Source organism: Plecotus auritus (genome assembly GCF_963455305.1).
Source record: "Plecotus auritus genome assembly, chromosome: 6".
Lineage (NCBI taxonomy): Eukaryota > Metazoa > Chordata > Mammalia > Chiroptera > Vespertilionidae > Plecotus > Plecotus auritus.
In genome coordinates this window covers 13,648,065-13,667,178 of record NC_137773.1, presented here as the reverse complement: position 1 = coordinate 13,667,178, position 19,114 = coordinate 13,648,065, and the positions used below count along the sequence as shown (strand labels likewise).

At 37.5% G+C, this 19,114-nt stretch overlaps 1 protein-coding gene across 2 annotated transcripts; it reads left to right on the top strand.

Annotated features, from left to right (window-relative positions):
* The first annotated feature begins 749 nt into the window (after nt 1–749).
* GABRA6 (gamma-aminobutyric acid type A receptor subunit alpha6) lies at nt 750–18,344 on the top strand. Of its 2 annotated transcripts, none has more exons than XM_080672110.1 (9): nt 750–1,229; nt 1,434–1,552; nt 2,100–2,167; nt 4,242–4,462; nt 4,548–4,630; nt 4,920–5,063; nt 5,466–5,618; nt 6,883–7,142; nt 15,507–18,344. In XM_080672110.1, exons 1-9 carry the CDS (start codon nt 1,192–1,194, stop codon nt 15,789–15,791), a joined length of 1,371 nt encoding a protein of 456 aa, XP_080528236.1. In that variant the 5' UTR covers nt 750–1,191; the 3' UTR covers nt 15,792–18,344. The 2 variants fall into 2 exon arrangements, with proteins under 2 accessions (XP_080528236.1, XP_080528237.1); XM_080672111.1 differs by having other exon boundaries at nt 812–1,229; nt 4,272–4,462; nt 15,507–18,065.
* Nucleotides 18,345–19,114: the final 770 nt, after the last annotated feature.

Below are 19,114 nucleotides of genomic sequence, written 5' to 3'. Positions count from 1 at the left end.
CTAGGAAGGGAGGCCCCGGCTGGTAGCCGGCAGCTGCTAGGGACCCTACCCGTGCACGAGTTTCGTGCACTGGGCCTCTAGTTAATATAAAATAACCAATGTGTAATATATAATGTTTTCCTTTATTGTGTTTACTTTTTAATTTAAAGATGAAAATATTAAGGCTTAAAGAGACTTCTTTCACTCCATCATGCTCCTATCGGACTGGGTAAAAAATGCTATTTCTTGGGTTCAAATATTTTACTTTTGACCTATGGCAAGCCTACTAAAACACTGCCAACAACATCATCATTAACCATGTCTACAGATGCTTCATTCTTATAGCATTTCTACCTGGGGAATCTTAATCAGCTATTTTCAGACATTGTCTCTTACAGGCACCATTCATGAAGCTGGCCAGGTTTCTAAAGATAATGGTAGGATCCATTTATATATCTTAGCTTGAGATGACACATATTTGACAAGAAGGATCAGCAAAGCACTTAAAGAAAACAAAACAAAACAAAAAAACCACTATCCCAACAGCAAGATGGCCAGGATTTGTTCTGCTGGGTTATAAGTTTTTTTCAATGAATAATCAAGGACAATTTTTAAACACACAAGAGGTGTGTTTGATGCACGAAAGCTGATGAAATCAGAAAGAGAACCTAAGAGGATTCCAATATCACTAGACTTTTTAAGCAGTAAGAGCTATGTAGGAATCCTTCTGTGAACCATAGAAATAATAAATGCTAAGCCCATTGGAACATAATCTCAATCAGCAAGATGCCACTGCTTTCCAGATTTTCTCACAGGGCTCTGCTAGTTCCATGCCAAAACTAGCAGTGGATTTCTTCCTTCCAATCTCCCCTAATGCCTTACTCAATTATTGTCACTGCTCTCCAACCATGCACTGTCCTGTCCCTGCCGACGCTCATTTCCCAAATCAGTCAGGCAGAGGAGGCTGAGTGTCCATCAGGACGTAGTCTGAGAATACAAACCACCGTGTTCCACGTGAAAAAAGAACAAGGGGGACCCCTCAAAACTTGTCTGGCAACTTCAGCATTTACTGGATTACTGGCTGGATGCAAACAAGGAAAAGAGACATGAGGGGGTCCAGAAGGTCACTCTAGTTGACTGGCAAAGGGGAGCTGGTTGCTGGGGAGGACAAACCAGGAGGAAGGCGAAGTGGGCATTTCAGTGCACTACAGAATGGCGTCACCTCTGCCCTGGCTGTACATTATTTTATGGTGAGTAAAATATTTTTCCTGATTTTTTTCCTTTTAGCTCAGGGCAAAGGAGAAGCACACACCTACTGGGTGGCTTCTATACCAAACCATGAAAGAAGCCTGGGTGGTGTGGCATTAGCTGTGGTGGGGAAGACACAGGTGATTGAGCAGCACATATTCTCTGAGGCTGGGTGGGAGTGAGGATCATTGACTATCCACTCACAGGGTAGAAAACGCCCAAGGGAACTTTGAAGATGAAGGAAACGTCTACTCAAAGAACATCAGTCGCATCCTGGACAACTTGCTTGAAGGCTATGACAATCGGCTACGGCCAGGATTTGGAGGTGAGAGGCAGTACCCTTTAGTAGACCAAGCATCTGTACTCCTTCCCCCTTACCGCAATTCCAAGGCAGGGGTCCTGGAGAGAGGCCCTGTGTATATTCTCATCCACTACCTGCCCCTCTTCAATTAGAGACCTTATATGTGAATTATTTGAACTCTTTCAGCCTCAATTTCCTCAACTGTAGTGAGTGTATGAACAGTGCTTACCTCATAGAGTTGTGTGAGTGTTGAATGAGATTGTCCATGTAAAACACTTTTTTCATGGCGTTTGTCCCATTAAAGCTATCAATTAGTTATTGTGGTTTTTTTTTAGAGTTCTCCCCTACTTCTCTTCTTTTCCTTAAATTCCTCAAATTGACCAGATTAAATTCAAAATAAGGCAACTAGTACGAATTTTTAGAGTTGAAAAATTCAAGGACCCTACTACTGGGACTTTAAGATGGGTTGGAGATTCCAGCTGTGAGACGGGGCTTTGCTGTAGAATCATTCAGTTCAGATCCTTCAACTCCCCTGGTGATAACTGCTCCCATCCTTCTGGGCTAATTTCAGGTGCTGTCACTGAAGTCAAAACAGACATTTACGTGACCAGTTTTGGGCCCGTGTCAGATGTGGACATGGTGAGTGAGTTCTGAGTGAGGAGGGCAACTTGACTTTGGGGGAGAGGGCCAGGAATCAGAACTAATGATAATGGGCAGTTACCAAGCACCATAATGCACTATGTGAACTCACGCTGGGAGGGCATGGCCATGAGAACAGATTCCTGATTTACCCTCCTTCACCATGGGCTCTGCTTGAGCACTTTAATCTGAGGGATTTTTATAATTGGACAGCCTCTCCTCTCTTCCATCCACATATCATGCGCTGATTCTTCCCTACAAAGAGAAGATTTTTCACATCTTTATGACGTCCTAGTAAATGTTTGGAGTAGCAAAACAAAAAACCAACAAAGGTACCATGTCAGAGTATATTGAGAATATCCATGAAAGTTAAAACATAGATATTTTTTTAGTAGTGTATCATTTCTAGTATATTTAATTAAAAGAGTGAAGGGAGCCTTTTGGAAAGGCCAATGCTGTCCACCTTTTATGTAGTGAATAGACAGACCAGTAGGTGTTCTTGGGACTCTGCTCCAGGTACAGATGGCAGTATTCATCAAAGGATATTTATAGTAAGTGGCAATGAAACCTGACCTCACCTCCTACAACAAAGTAGATTATAATACGCTGTCATAGTTTGTAGGTAGCATTGACTCCTAAAAGTGAAATATAAATACTAAAACTGAAATGAACATAACGTTGTAAAGAAGTCCCTCATTACATTTTATTAGGGAATATAATTTTAGATAAACAATTGTTAGAGACTTTTTCATGGTCTGCTTTTTGAGTTGACAAGAAAAGAAAAAAAGAAGAAAAGAAAGGAAGAAAAAGGCAGAAATAAAAGAAGAGAAAGAGGAAAAAATTAAAAGAAAATAAGAAAGAGGAGGAGATAGGGACTCTATTTAAGAGGTAAATGTCTTAAGACCAGAATCTTCAATTATTTCACTACCATATTTTTCATTTGAGTGCCTGAGTCACCTATCTATATACATAAAAGCCAAGTGACTGGAATGACAGAATGACTGGAACGACCAGAATGACTGGTCGCTATGATGCGCACTGCAGTGGCTAACCAGCCTGATTGGGGCCTCGATCGCCACTCCCCTCCCCCCCGCTGGCCTGGCCTGATTGGCCCCCATTGGGGTGGGCCAGCCAGACCCCACCCGTGCACGAATTCGTGTACCGGGCCTCTAGTGTATAAATAAACACAACCATATTCTACTGTATTAATTGATATTTGGGGATACTTGGAACTTTATGCATTTGTCTCCTTTTTTATTTGTACAATAGAGCCTTGTTATAGCCAGAATCATTATTATATGAATCTATTGTGTCAAATTAGATTTTAAAATATAATCACCACTTATAGTAATAGGTCTAGTAAAAGAATACATAAAGTAGGCAAAGCAATTATTGTCAATATTTTGATATAATTACATTGTTATTTATCATTGACTTTTGCAATAACCCTTATCATAAGGCTTAATATCTTAATGTTATTTAATAAAAGCCACAAATTAAAACCCATAATAATTATTGTGCATACTTGAATAATATTCTTTCTGAGTATTCATGGTAACATGTGCTTTTATGTTCTCTGAAAACAATATAAAATAATTACGATATGCAGTAAGAGCCTGCTCATCAAGTAAATTTTATCCTTGGAACTTTACGAAATGTTATCATGATGCTCAGAGACACCTGTGAAGGTGTACAAATTGCTAAGGGGAATGGTTAGCCTAATTGATGGTAAGGAGGGCAGCACAAAACCTAGAGTGTTTATCTTTTTATATTTTTCTTCTAAATTAAGGATGGAAGTATTGAAAAATTGATAGTGGAGAGATGGGTGACAGAAAAATAAGTATGCGGAGGATGGTCAGCGTTAAGGAGGGAAATATGCACAGCATTACCTTTTCTGATAATACAAACTTCGAGAAAAATAACACTTCACTGAAATTATAACTTTTCTGATAGGTTATTGCCACAAAAAGTTGCTTTGTTCCTTAAGTTTTAGGACTGGGTAGACAAGCTGGTGAATAAACTATTCTTAATAAACCATCTGCCCAGCCTGCATGAATACCTTATTTTCTCTTAGGAGTATACCATGGATGTTTTCTTCCGCCAGACTTGGACTGATGAGAGGCTGAAGTTTAGAGGGCCAACTGAGATTTTGAGTTTGAATAACTTGATGGTCAGTAAAATCTGGACACCTGACACTTTTTTCAGGAATGGCAAAAAATCAATTGCTCACAATATGACAACTCCTAATAAACTCTTCAGAATAATGCAGAATGGAACCATTCTATACACCATGAGGTAAGGTTTTTTCCAATTCTACTGCCTCTGCCCAACTGATGTGTCCATCATACTAACTCAGCACCTTTCACTTCAATGTCCCTAGGCTTACCATCAATGCCGACTGTCCCATGAGGCTGGTTAACTTTCCTATGGATGGGCATGCTTGCCCACTCAAGTTTGGGAGTTGTAAGTTACAAAAAGCTTCTGAGAGTCCAAAAATGCATTAAATATGCAATTATTTGGTTTTAGTCAGAGACTGGAAAGCAAAAGAAAAATATTACTATGACATTCAAAGTGTGATTTCTGGAATATACTTAATCATATCTGTCAGAGATTTCACTTACCCAGATTAAGGAAAAGCATTAAAGAAAGTTCATGTCTGTAATTCCATATTATACGAACAAAACTTGCTTTGAAAGAAAAACCCAATACTAGTCAGATTCACTATTATGTTTAATTTGTTTAAAAAATGCAGATGCCTACCCCAAAAGTGAAATCATATACACATGGAAAAAAGGACCACTTTACTCAGTCGAAGTCCCAGAGGAATCTTCCAGCCTCCTCCAGTACGATCTGATTGGACAAACAGCATCGAGTGAGACGATTAAATCTAACACAGGTGAGAATTTGTCCAATGCATGGATGCAAGGTGACTCCAGGGGGGCATCTTCAAAATATCTATTTCTTCTTGCTTTGCATTCGCCATCCTCAGATAAGCTTGATGTTCTGAAGTGATGAGTAGTTTTCTTTAAAATTGTTTTTGCAACCATGTGCACGTAAAGATTTGTGTACCCTTGAAATGAATAGTTTTGGATGCAAATGACACAAAGAACCCCACTGAAAACAGTGAGCGGATGTACCTATCATCTGATGATTAATGCATTTGCCATCCATTAAAATATGCCTTTGCTTGTTTTCTTCTGGCCCATGTTAATTTAAAAACCTGCGAGGTTTATTCCCAGCTGTATTCTTTTTACACACTATCAACATCAATAATAATGATATATCTGTCTTCCAACAGGTGAATACGTAATAATGACAGTTAATTTCCATTTGCAAAGGAAGATGGGCTACTTCATGATTCAGATATATACACCTTGCATTATGACCGTCATTCTTTCCCAGGTGTCTTTCTGGATTAATAAGGAGTCTGTTCCTGCCAGAACTGTCTTTGGTATGCTTCATTCTTTGGACTCTATTTCCATTCATCCTCCAGCTCTCACGCCTTGGGTATCTTAGGGAAATATTCACACCAGTGCACTTTTTCAGTCCACAAAGGAAGTAAGACGCGTAGCTCATTCAGACACATGTATCAGGTAAAATGACCCTTATCTTATTACAAGCTGTGTGGTGAATCAACAAAAAATTTGTCTTAGTGAGAATTCTGGCTGGTTTCCTGTGACTTTTATATATCCTATTTAGTAAGGTTTTTTAAAAAACGTTTATTTGATTTTTCATAACCAAGGGAGAGTGTAAAGTTAAAACCTACATGTAAATCCATAAAAAAAGGCTGTTATTGAACCCATAACATATACATTGTATCTCACTTTTATTAGGTTGAACCATTAAAAAATTGCTCTTTTTCTGTGTCTAAAAATAGTTAAGTATTACTAATTTCCCATGTTTCAACCTAAATATTTAGTCCCATTTATGGTGTATAGAACCACCATGAGCTTTGATGAATGTAAAATGAGAAATAACAGAAAATATCAGCACTAACAATATTAACTTTTTATGAATTGTTATGATTACCAATTTGGCAGTTCCTAAGGAAGACCAAAATTGAACTGAAATCTCAGATGAATTTTGACTTTTTCATTTACTATATTAAAATAGATCTCTTTCTGCAAATAATAAAAGAATATTTACATAACGATGCTGACCATAGTCAAATTATATAAATTCCCCAACTCAGAATTCAAGACAGAAAGCTGCTGGCAGATGAATAACAAAATTATTTTCTCGTGAGAAAATATTTTACTTTAAAACCAAGCTAGAAATTTAAAAAAATGTGGGGAACCCGATTTATGAATATTATTCATACCAGACAGAGTTCTTAAATATGATAAAAGATATTATCAGCTATTAAAATTGATCAGAAGTTCAAGGTTTTATTACTTTAGTGATAATTTGCTTTAAGTTTTCTAAAGAAGTCAACAACTAAAATTTTTCATGACTTAAATTTTACAATAGTTAAGCTAAATCCATTCAAAAATATGTTTTGAGTTACTACAATGAATAGGTCACTGCACTAGGTATGAAAGGATACAAGAATGATAATACCTATCATAATAATTGTGAACAATCATAAAGCAATGAAATAAAAACAAAAATTACATTTGAAGAGTGTTTAATCTTCGCCAACACCATGTTCTCATTTCACCTTTTTATTGGATTCTAAATGCTAATACTGCGTTTCTTACACTTTTTCATTTTAGGGATCACCACTGTTTTGACCATGACCACTTTAAGCATCAGTGCCCGGCACTCCTTGCCGAAAGTGTCCTATGCAACCGCCATGGACTGGTTCATCGCTGTGTGCTTTGCTTTCGTCTTCTCTGCTCTTATTGAGTTTGCAGCTGTCAACTACTTCACCAATCTTCAGACACAAAAGGCCCAAAGAAAGACACAGACTGCAGCCTCTCCCCCAGCGACAATATCAAAAGCAATGGAACCCTTGGAGGCTGAAATTGTCTTGGTAATTGTTTACTTTACTAATCTTACCACCATATAAAAAAAGTAATCCAAACAGTGATCGCAAACAACAAAATAGTCCAAAAGTAGTATTAGTTGAGCACGAGTTACATAAGCCTCGTTCCAGGCCAACTTCTTTTCCAGTTTCACAGGAAAAAGCCAAGCAAGAATCCTTCACTGATCTTTGACCTAAACTTTTGGCATGTCTCTTTCATCACCCTCATTAGTACTGGCAGGTCCCACGCTCTCAGAGACAAGAATATTCTTCTTAGCCTTTAGATGCTTGCTTTGAACAGGTTCACTTAAACCAACTAGGGAGAATAAAGTAAAAAAATAATGTTCGTAATGAGCCTTTGAGGCTTCAGAGCCCGAAGGAAATAAACAGGGACTCCGAAGGAATGGACAATTTTTATTGGAAATCTGCTTGTTGGTTTCATTCATGAGGACAGGATGTGAGTATTAGGTTCTATGAATGCTGAGTCATAAGCCAAGTTTTTGAAGCATATGAAAACATTCTCCTATTCATATATGAAAACATTGATATAAGTATGGTTTTAGTCAAAGACTTATGCTCAGCGAGAAATACCTATACAATTCAGTTTAGATTTGCCGTGGCTAAGTTCTGATCTCCAAAGGTGCTTTGAGTAAGAAACAATAACAGCATTAATGATTCAAGGGTCATAAATGTGTCCCCAAATTTCAATTTTAGATATGAGTAAATTCTCCCAACAATTAAGTTGCACAAACTTTTTAAATGGATTATAGAATTGATTGACAAGAATACATTTTTATATGAATACAAAATCAAAACAGTGACTCTTGAAAAGAGAAAAATTTTGCTCTATAAAATTTAGTAATGTAGATATTTCAATTGAAAATTTCCTTGTAATCGATCAATTCTCTTGATCATTCCAAATTGTAGAACCACATACAGTCCAGCTAATTCGTGGTTAATTTTTATGATAAAGTACTCTACTTCTCAGGCATCTAACAGCTAAAGAATGATAATTTTTTTACTTAAACTTTTCTCTTTGATGAACCAAGAAACTTGTTTGAGAATTTACATTTTCTGTAAGGAATAAATAAAATACTAAGGCTATTCCCATGATAAGTGAAAATATATAATGTAAATATTTTTTCTGAATTATCACTAACTAAAAAACAAGTCATGTACTATAGTCCAATTATTTTCACTTACAAATTGAAAACAGAGGAAAATTATTAGTTACTAGTTGGTAGAAAAACTAGAAAATGATTCTAGAGCTCTTGATATCCACAAACTGTACAGAGGCCCTCCCCTCCCCAGCAATTCCTCAAACACTGAAACATATAACATTTTCAGAATGTAGGTGAGGTCATTCCTTGCCTTAATGATGTTTTTTAAATGTAGATATGTTTTGAAAGGTGATAAAAATATAAATTTTATAACAAAAATGTTAGTCTGAAGATTTAGTCCAAAACACTTGAAGATCACTTTTTTCAAAAAAATAAATTCCAAATGTTTTTGAGAATTATTTTATGTTAGTAAAAATAAGTGATTATGCTATAAACCATCTGTATTTATATAGCTATATAATCAACATATTGTCCAAAGGTTACATATTAATATACATCCATAAAGGAAGAAGAATTTATGTTTATAAGAATTCAGCTTAACAGTTCATTACTTGAGAAATGGTAAAAATTAAAAGAGAAATTCATGAGAAGCAGGGTAAAAAAATAACTCTGATGACTTTGAATATGCTCATTGATTTGATATAGAAATAGAAAGACCAACTTCTTTACTTTAACTCTTTTGAAATATACATTACTGAGAGGAATATGATTTCAAATCCTTGGAGAAAGTATGGTTATTATTCCTTTAGCCTATTATTTTAAAGGTATAATTTATTAATAAGATGAAATTTAAGATCTCAGGCCTTCATATAAACTATCTTCTGCAATGCTTTGGGAAGCTGGATACAATATTGCATTTAAATCATCTCAAATTACCTTTTTTTGCAAGTTGACATCTTTCTTATGAAAAATATATTTCTAAACCTGGCTCTACTTAAAATACTTTAAGGCAATAAAGAGAAGAATTTCATTTCTGAAAGGCTAGGTCAAAGCATAAAAATAAAAACAAAAATTAAACTTACCAATACAAATCTTGTAATGTCAAAAATAAATATAGATGATTACATAGAACATTTACATTTTTTTATTTATGTCAAAACTTGGACGCTTGTTTTATACAATGTAGCAGAACAAAAATTATACAACACAATGGTATATTATGATTGCTAGGTCATTTCTTCCTTTCAAATATCATGACATTTAAAAATGTCTATCCAGTTGTAATCAAAATAACATTACTTGAGTAACTTGGACACTGAAATAGCAAGCCAATGGTGAGGTTGAAATGAAATAAGAGCTTGAATATTTTATGTGATTCTAAGTTGTATATTTTAATGGACTCACTGCTTTTCATAAGCAACTTCTTATAATGAATGTGGAAAAAAGTTTATCACTGATTTTGACCTTAAATATACCAGTAATATAACTAGAGGCCTGATGTACAAAATTTGTGCAAGAGTAGGCCTTCCTTCCCCTGGCTGCTGGCACCGGCTTCCCTCTGGCACCCAGGACCTGGGCTTCCCTCGCAGCCCTGGCTTCATCTGGAACGTCGTCCGGAAGGATGTCTGGTCTAATTAGCATATCACGCTTTTATTATTATAGATAATGACAAGAAATTCAGGCATTTTAAATCTAGTACTCAAACCGGTAGAAACACATAAAACTAAATCCTCAGAAGTACTTATAGACTAATTAGTTTTCTGTTTTTAAGTCATTTGGAACTGGAGACTTTAATTTTTTTTTAGGTTTTGAGAAGGAAGTGTCCACAATTTCTCTTGTATTTATATGGCATTTTTCCTTACTGTTTTTATCTGGTAGGTTATCTTGGCATTAGAGAGCTATTCCTGTCTTTGTATTTCAGAACTTGCATTTAAGGTATACTATTCTGCATGCAAAACCAAGTTTGGACTTGATCTTTTTTTGAATGTTTTGCTAACTTCCTGTTATTTTAAAAGTCTAAGCCCTCATTACTTGTTCCTAAGAGAATCCCCTCTCCACAACCCCCTCCCATCAAGGCATCCAATGTGGCTTTTCTTTTTCAGGGGAGGTATGATGTTCTTGGTAAATTATCTACAAACAAAATTGACCAAAATGTCATTAGTCTGGACAATGGCTATAGTTGTACTGATTACGTTATTTATTCATTTTTCTTTTCACCTAGTACCCATTTATTGAGTATCTACCCATTGAATTTTTGTAAGTACTTTTATGTGCCAGATCCTTTGTAGAATCCTGAGGATACATTAATGAGTGACATCAATAGGGCATCTTCCCTTGACAAGGTTGGAATGTCTGCCGGGCCATTACTTATGAAGTACAGAATACTGAAAGATTTACCTCCTCTCTTCCAAATATTGCCAATATTTGAGTGCCACCATTTCTCAATAGAATGAAGGGTTGAATTAAGACTATCAGAGACTCTGAACACCAGAAAGATCATGGTGCCCCTTCTCAAGGCTGTGCCATTGTTGGACTTACAAAGAGGGAGCGGTGGATTAGGTGAGGGATGTAGGTGGTTAGCTTTTCCCCCATATCTTCTATCAAATCCTCATCTAATATTCCATTCTTCACCCTCCAAACATTCCAATATGGTTTCCAGACATGCGCCTAGCACCACTGACCCACCAGACTGAGGCCAATAAGCTGCTTCTCTCTAGAACTTCTGGGTTCAGCTCTGTTTCCAGTTCTACCAGCTATAGCATAAATGCAGGAAAACTGGATGGAGTTCTTATTTTCTCCATAGTGATATGATAGGTTAATACAATAGGACAGTTTAAAGAAATGTCAAATACTAAATGTTTAAAAAATATTTCCTCTTATTTTTGATGTCCCTCTTTGCTGGTTCTAGAAGCAGATGCAATGTTGGCCCCTTGAGTAATGCAGTCCCCAGCTAGAATCTCTCTTGAGAGGCAACCCATTGCCCCCTTCCCTGTAATGTGTTAGATTCACTGAACATTGTATCTGAATTGCTCTAAGTACTCCCCAAATGCCTTATCCCTACATCAAATACTGATTACCTTAAAGTCCAGTCTAATTCAAAGTATCTTTGCAATATGGTGTTACTTAAAACAAAGCTGTGCTCTTAAAATACCCAGAGCAGGATGGCACTCAGCAGCAGGGGGCCGTGGAAGAATTCAAAACCACAGGTGTTCCACTCAAAACGGTGACAGCCCCAAGCTGAGCCCTCATCTGGACTCTGACAAAAGCCTGTTTCACCATCTACTGAAGCTGCTGAGCTTACAATGAGCAGGCAGGCGGGGTCCGATGAAAACCTGGAGCTGAATGGCTTGGAAAATTGGCTTTCTTTTCATTTCAGAAATTCAATGTGATTCTTCTAAATTGGCGTTGAGTCTCCTGTATTATGAATTTCCAGTTATCCAGGAGTTGATTATCCAGCATGGCCTTAGCCAGGTGTCATGCATTTCTTTGAGCGTATGTTTTTGCTTCCCGTTAGAAATCCTCCCAATCACCTTTGGGCTGTGGGACCATTGTAACTGTAAAGCAGATATTCTCAATGGTAGGCAACCCCCCCCCCCCACCCTGAGGATACTGGCAAGGTCTAGAGATATTTACAATTGTCATAACTCTGGGAAGAAGCGGAGGGAGGGGTACTATGGGCATCTTGTGGCCAGAGGACAGAGATGCTGCTCAACACCCCATGATGTACAGGACAGTCCCCACAACAAAGATTTATCCTACTCTCAATGTTGATAGCCCTGTGGCTGAGAAACCATGCTCTCAATCATAAAGCTGATGGGAAGAAACAGTAATTGTTGAGTGTGACCTTCGGTATCGGAGAGGGATTGAATTTGGGTGTCACTTATTACTTGTGTGAGCTTTCTGCTTAAGACTCCATTTGTTCATCTCTAAAATGAAAATAACATTATTACATAATAGATTCCCTCTAGGAATAAACAAAATAATGCATGAAAAGTGCCGTGCGATGCTTGTCAATAGCAAGCATTTAGATACAGCACCTATAATGTAATGTCAAATAACATACTAAAATATAACATAAAGTAATCATAAGACCTTTTGCTCCTTTCTCTTTGCCTGTCGACTGAAAGAAATCTTGAGAAATGTTTAGATTTTCATTCATTTGTTGATTCAGCATATGTTTATTAAGCATATACTATGCTTCATGCATTAGTCAGGCATTGTGGAATACTTATGTATAACAAGAATATGCCCTCTACCATTAATGTCAGGAAAGGAGATAAGGCATAACACAAATAATATTTAAAGGGAAGTATGTTACAATAGCTAAAAGAGCTGTAGCTGTTAAGCAGGCAAAAAAGTATACAAAGTTTGTGTGCGTGTGTGTGTGTGTGTGTGTGTGTGTGTGTTTGTGTGTCTAGCAGTCTTTCTCAAATTCTTAAAGAAAAGAAAGAGGACACTTTCAAAGACAGTAATCATTGCCCCTCGCTTTAAAGATAGTACATTGAGGCTTAGGGAGAGTATATGGAATCTATGGCATTTCTAAGTTGTAGCAGCTTAGTAGTATACATGGACTTGCAATCCAGGGCTTTCTGACACTCCTGTCCTCTTAACACTTAAGCAACCCTCCATAGTGATTATTTGGGGGAATCAATGAGGGAAGGGGGCACCCTGTTGTAGGGGACATTTAATTCCAGGCTAATGCCACTTGCTTAAAATTTTCATGGTGTTTGGTCTTGAATGATGTTGGTTAACTCTGGACAAGGGGTACTTGGCAACCTCATTTTAAGTCATCTGTGACACTGTGGCAATGCCAAGAAATTGACAAATAATTTTGCCCCCGCATCTCTAAAAAAGGGGGAGAGATGAAACAATGCCTTACATTTTTATGGCAGGTTATGTTTTACCATCACTTTCTCAAGTCAATAAACTTTTTAATGCCTGCCTCCTTTCTCCCTAAAAAGGAAAAAAAATGCAGGCTTCAGATAGGCAATGTGTTCTATTAAAAGACAAGACAAATTTAGAAAGAAAATCTGCTCTAAAGGCTGGCCCTCTTGTGACTTCATCATGATCCTTAGACATTTTACGAGAGTGAAAGACTTTAGTGTTCCATCCATCTGGGAGGAGGGTACTTCATTTTGGAGAAAGAAACAGTGACACATTTTGCTGGGTCAGAAAAGGAATATATTAATGAAATATTTCCTGAATGAAAATTCAAATTAAAGTCTGAGAAATGTGATAAAAGCTCTTGTAAGATGATGCTATGCTTCTTCTCTAAGACCATGGAGACCAAACTACCACCATTTTGGTCCTATCCACACCGTGTCTACTGAATTTGAGCACAGTGGTCCTTAGCTGTCACAGATTTTTTGAAAATATATTTTTGTTGATTTCACAGAGGAAGGGAGAAGGAGAGAGAGAGATAGAATCATTAATGATGAGAGACAATCATTGATCAGCTGCCTCCTGCACACCCCACACTGGGGATGGAGCCCGCAACCCGGGCATGTGCCCTGACTGGGAATTGAAATGGGGCCTCCTGGTTCCTAGGTCTATGCTCAACCATTGATCCAGGCCAGCTGGGCAGCTGTCACATATTTTTAATAGAAAGTATCACTTATTTCCTGTCCTAGACCAGCAGACTTGTCTATCTATACTTTAAATTATTTTCTACCTCCAACACCTATGATTTATTTAATTCTGACCAGAGTGTCTCAATCCTGGGCCAACAGACAACAAATAAAGATACTTGCTTGAAATTCACCATGTTCATATCAAATTAGACTTGAGCACACAGATTCCTTTTTGCTTTTGGTGAAGAAACAGATTTTCCCACGTCCCCTAAAAGCATACAGGGCTTGAACTCTCTATCAAGATTATTATTATTTAGGTACTCAGTGACAATCACAGCAAAGTTCAAGAAGGGGGATGCAGAGAGAGGAGGCTCTTTGGACGGCTGTTTCCCACAGTGCAAATGTCACCACATCCCTGGGCTGCTCTGGTCCTGTGGCTCAACCAGCAGGGGGAGGTGGCTCCCTCTCCAGGTGCTGTGGGGTTGCTGGCTAAAGCCACAGGCGTCTGCCACGTGAGTGATATACCCTGCCAGTCAACAAAGTGGTGATTTTTGCTGCCAGGGAGGAAACAAGGTGGTTTTAGAAGAGCAGGGATGATGTACAGCAAGTGTTTGAATGCGGAGGCCCAGCAAGGACAACCTGGCTGCCAGGCAAGTGAGGATCACAGGATGTAGATAATTAAAGGGAAGAATCAGAGGAAGGCCCCTAGTTTTCAAAGGCATAAAAGGAATCTAAAGCAAACAGATTAGTATCTTCAAATGAGGCCCAATACTTAGAATAGAGATGAGAAAATTTGGGGATGAATCAAGCACTGAAATTTATCACCAGCTGTGCAATGGGGGCGGGGGGAGGTGAGGCGGGGGGAGGGGGGGCGGTGCATTTCTCCTATCTGGACCTCGTCTTTCTCATCTATCAATTCATGTGCTAAATATCCCTTTCAAGATTAAGATTGGTTGTCTAATGATTTCAATGGAACAGAAATTTTAATGACAGAGAAACCGCCTAAGACAATTCTGAGGGTGGTAAATGAATCATTTTCTGGTCACTTGAGCTGGAAAGAAACCAGTGGAGAATTTCTGAATGGGAAGCAAAAGCTCTCAAGACAGAACTTCTGAACTAAGAGGCAGCTGTATTTCAAGGGATGAACAGTCAAATAGCCATCCTACTCAATTGAAGGGCAGTTTTATACTTTGTCACTGGCTTTTGACACATATGAGCATCTTCATATATATTTCTTTAATCTCAGCTGGTTCAAATTTACGAATGTGTGAAGATGATTATGCAGGCTGGGAATGTGTCTAGAATCATGGCATCAATTAACCAAGCTATTATTTTCTTATATTAACTAATATCCCAAATGGAAAACCCCCTCTCATTGCCCAAACTCATTACCCCGCAGGCTTAACCATAACCAGAGGTTGGATAAGCTTTTGCAACCTGCCTCAGGTCCTCCTAATGGTACAATCTCAACACCGTTTCTGGGACACGGAACATGCTTAGCATCAATTGCTGATGTATTAATTTATAAGATGTTGGATGAAAGTAAATCATTTTTTTAAAATTATTTTACTACTTTCTAGGAAAAGTAACACCATCAAATATTATAAGGATTTGCTGATTTTTTTACTTGTCTTACATCATAAGGAAATAGTCGATAAATACTTATCAGTAATGAAAAAAATGAATCTAAATAAGTGATCTCTATTCTTTACCTAAGCTGAATATTTGTCTTTTATCTACAGCATCCTGATTCCAAGTACTACCTGAAGAAAAGAATCAGCTCCCTGACCTTGCCAGTGGTCCCAGCCCCTGAAGCCAGCAAAGTCCTCACGAGAGCTCCCATCTTACCGTCCACACCTGTCACACCTGTCACACCCCCACCGCCCTCTCCAACCCTTGGAAGCACCAGTAAAATAGATCAGTATTCTCGGATTCTCTTCCCGGTCGCTTTTGCAGGATTCAACCTAGTATACTGGATAGTTTATCTTTCCAAAGATACAATGGAAGTGAGCAGCAGTGTTGAATAGCTTGCAGACAAGACACCCTGTATTATATAAGTTCTTATTTTCTGAATTTAAAAAAAAAATCAGCATTGAGATTTGTGTGGCTAGATGCTTTTCCGAACATGAAATCAAAATTAAAAATCTATAACACGTAGTAAGTAGATAGGAGCCAAAAAGCAATTGCATAACTCCTCAAAACCTGGAAGTTGAAGGTTTCTGAAAAATAAGACTTTGGGTGGTGGGTACACAATGCAGTATACAGATTATGTATCATAGAAATGTACACTTGAAATTTATAGGATCTTATTAAGCAATGTCACCCCAGTAAATGTAATAAAAATATGACTTTTGTGTACATTAGAGAAACATTTTATAAGAGGATAAGATGGATTCAAGGTGAATTTTTCAATCTTTGTCCTTTATGGTTCAATATTTTGATTGTCTTTGTGAATAGCATATACCACAAAGCAGATAAAATAAGAAAGGGTGACAATTCCAAAGGTTGCCTTAAAATATGTTTATTTTGGCTTAGTTTCCAAGAGAGCAAAATATAAGTAGTCTAAATATTTATCAGTAGGTAAATACCAGCATGTTGGAGGCCTTTATGCTAGTAAAATGGCTTTCAGTAGCTCTGTAAGGCCTGTATTGAGCTCAGCCATTTGTTTTTAATCTTGCTGTGCTATTTCGCCTCAATCAAGTATGGTATTTGTATACATATGAATTATACATAGGTCATAAATTATGTATGCATGTGCACATAGCTTTAGCTGGACTATAGTACAGTGTTGCTTTATCTTGTTAAGCTTTCTTTTTAAAATAATGTTTATCATAATTCCATGAAATTAGAGGAAAACATAGTAATTATAAGGCAGCCTTGTATATTATGACTATGGTTATATCTTGTATTTTCTACCTTTCTGAGTATACCACTAAATAAAACAACAATGAACATGGGTATCTGGATCTGTCTAATAAAGCTAGGCAGCAGAATTTCCTTAAGTCCAGATAAATGAAGTGGTTACCTCTACCCCAATGTTAGTGTTCCTGGAGATTCTAACAGATAGAAGATAGGGGAAGACCAGCCTCAGTCACCTAGCGCTAAAGGAAAACTTGAGTTTGGATTCAAATGGTAAATCCTTCATCTCCTTTCTGCTCAGCCAACACACTTTCAGTTATGAGATGAATAATGTCTGATGATCTAATGTATAACATGGTGACTATAGTTTAATATTGTACTGTATAACTGAAAGTTGATAAGAGAGTAGAATTTGAATTTTCTCTCTCACACATAAAAAAGTAAATATATATATTTATATATGAGGTGATGGAGGTGTTCACTAAATCAATGAGGGGAATCATTTCACAATGCATATGTATCAAATCATCATGTGTGCACTTTAAATGTCTTGGAATTTTAGTTGTCAATTATACCTTAGTAAAGCTGAAAAAAATGAGACTATTCTCCCTTTCTATCACCCCAGCTCTTCCTGAATCTAAAGCTACCCATGTTTCCCCACATAGAATAGCCTTAGGGAAATGAGCTAGGAGGAGAAGAAAGCAGGAATTGCAATCTGTCCAAATCCATCAACCCCTCCTTAGCTGTTGTCGGGTCTTAAACATCACTGAGATCACTCTCAGCTCTAACCCAGAAAGAAGTGTTTTGGAATTACTACTCCTGATTTTCTTAGAAAAATTGCAAAAATTCTATAGCCAACCAAATTAGATTTTAATAGAAACGGCACTCCACTAAGCACGAGGAGACTGAGATCTCCATCTAACTTCCCTGTTAATTAACTTCATGACCAAATCTCTTGGTCTCTGGGAGACTTTGTGCTATTTTTATTTTAATCTATAGAATTAGGGGTTGGAGTGGAAACCCTCTGAAGGTCCTTTCGTTTGTCTCATTGCTATCCTTTTCTATCAAAATTAAGTTAGTCTAATGATGCAGGGCCTGCTCCTCTTTCAGGAAGTAGCAGCTCAAAGAAGGAAACCCCAGAGCTGGGATCAGAACTCCAAGGACAGAGTGCCACCTGGCTGACACTGGTGTCACAGGTAATCAGAGGAGGGGCTCCTCAGAGCTGAGTCTTAGACTTCTTAGACCCCACAGGCCACTAGCATCTCAGGACGGTGCAGGAGAGAACACTTGTATATTTGGGATCCCAATCACAAGCAGACTGTTTGGCTGAAACTGATTCCTTTGGGAGGGCACAATAAGGCTGGTTCTGGGTGTGCCCAAATCTGGAGACTGAATTAACTATTGTTGCAAGGTGAAGGGTAACATTAAAAGGCAAAGCAAGTAACAAAAGGGAGAACATTCCTTTCTCTTTTCACCTGCATTCTAGTCTTTCTGCAGTGCCTCCTACTGGAAGAACATGACAGATATCCTAGTGGCACAAAAGAAATGAAAATTACAGTTCCAGCCCCAGCATCACAAACTAGAGTATAGAAGGTTGGATATCGAGCTGACAGATCAATGCTTCATAACTGACATAATCCCCCCTTTGGTTATTCTGTGCCACATATACACTTCTGTATTTACACTTTTTCTCAATAATAAGATGAAGCTATCCTTCATACAAAGAAAAATGCTCTCATCATTTGTTCAAAAAAGGAGATACAAGATACCAACAGTCATTATATCCATCTCTAAGAAAAAATCACAGTATCCATTTCTGGGTGATGATATTTAATCTTCAACAAAATTACAGTGCTACCTGAATATTTTGTTTCCCAAAACTCAATTATAAACCTATCCATGATGAAAGTACCTTTATATAAAATAGTAAGGGGAGAGGGAAGGAGATTCAAAGAAAGTATTCAATATATACAAGTATCAATATGTCTAAATATCCATGTGATTTTTATGGATAGATAGAGCTGTATTTTTCATCATGAAAATAGTAGCAAGCAAGGAGTGAAATATGCATAGCTTCTATAGTCCCCATTTCTATAATTATTTACGTGACTGTAGTTGATATAAATAGCTTTCTTTTGCTATGCTTTTTGTCAGCATCTCACCTAGATGATTTGGAGTTTACTTGGCAGAATGACTAAGACTTACAGGATAATCCAGGAAGGTCAATTGCTTCCATTACTAAGAAAGTCTTAGAAAGCCTTAGGGTTCTCAGATTCTCAGCATTGTTCAAGTCCACTCAGATGTCACCATACATGGTTCAGCCTCACTCTCCTCCTCAATTAATATTCTTTCTCATGAGAGTCACGGGTAGTGTAAGATGTTGACTTATAACTCTACAATCCGCATAAATAAAATATGCCTCTACTTTTTTGAGAAGCCAGCCCTGCATCTACAAGAAACAAGGGATTATTTTAAGACTCCCATAAAGGCT

Bases quoted from the DNA above. Each gene is read 5' to 3' on its own strand.
- GABRA6 (XM_080672110.1), top strand. From the start codon at position 1,192: ATGGCGTCACCTCTGCCCTGGCTGTACATTATTTTATG. The intron at 1,230-1,433 runs GTGAGTAAAATA...ATCCACTCACAG, and splicing joins TGGCTGTACATTATTTTATG to GGTAGAAAACGCCCAAGGGA. The intron at 7,143-15,506 runs GTAATTGTTTAC...TTTTATCTACAG, and splicing joins TGGAGGCTGAAATTGTCTTG to CATCCTGATTCCAAGTACTA.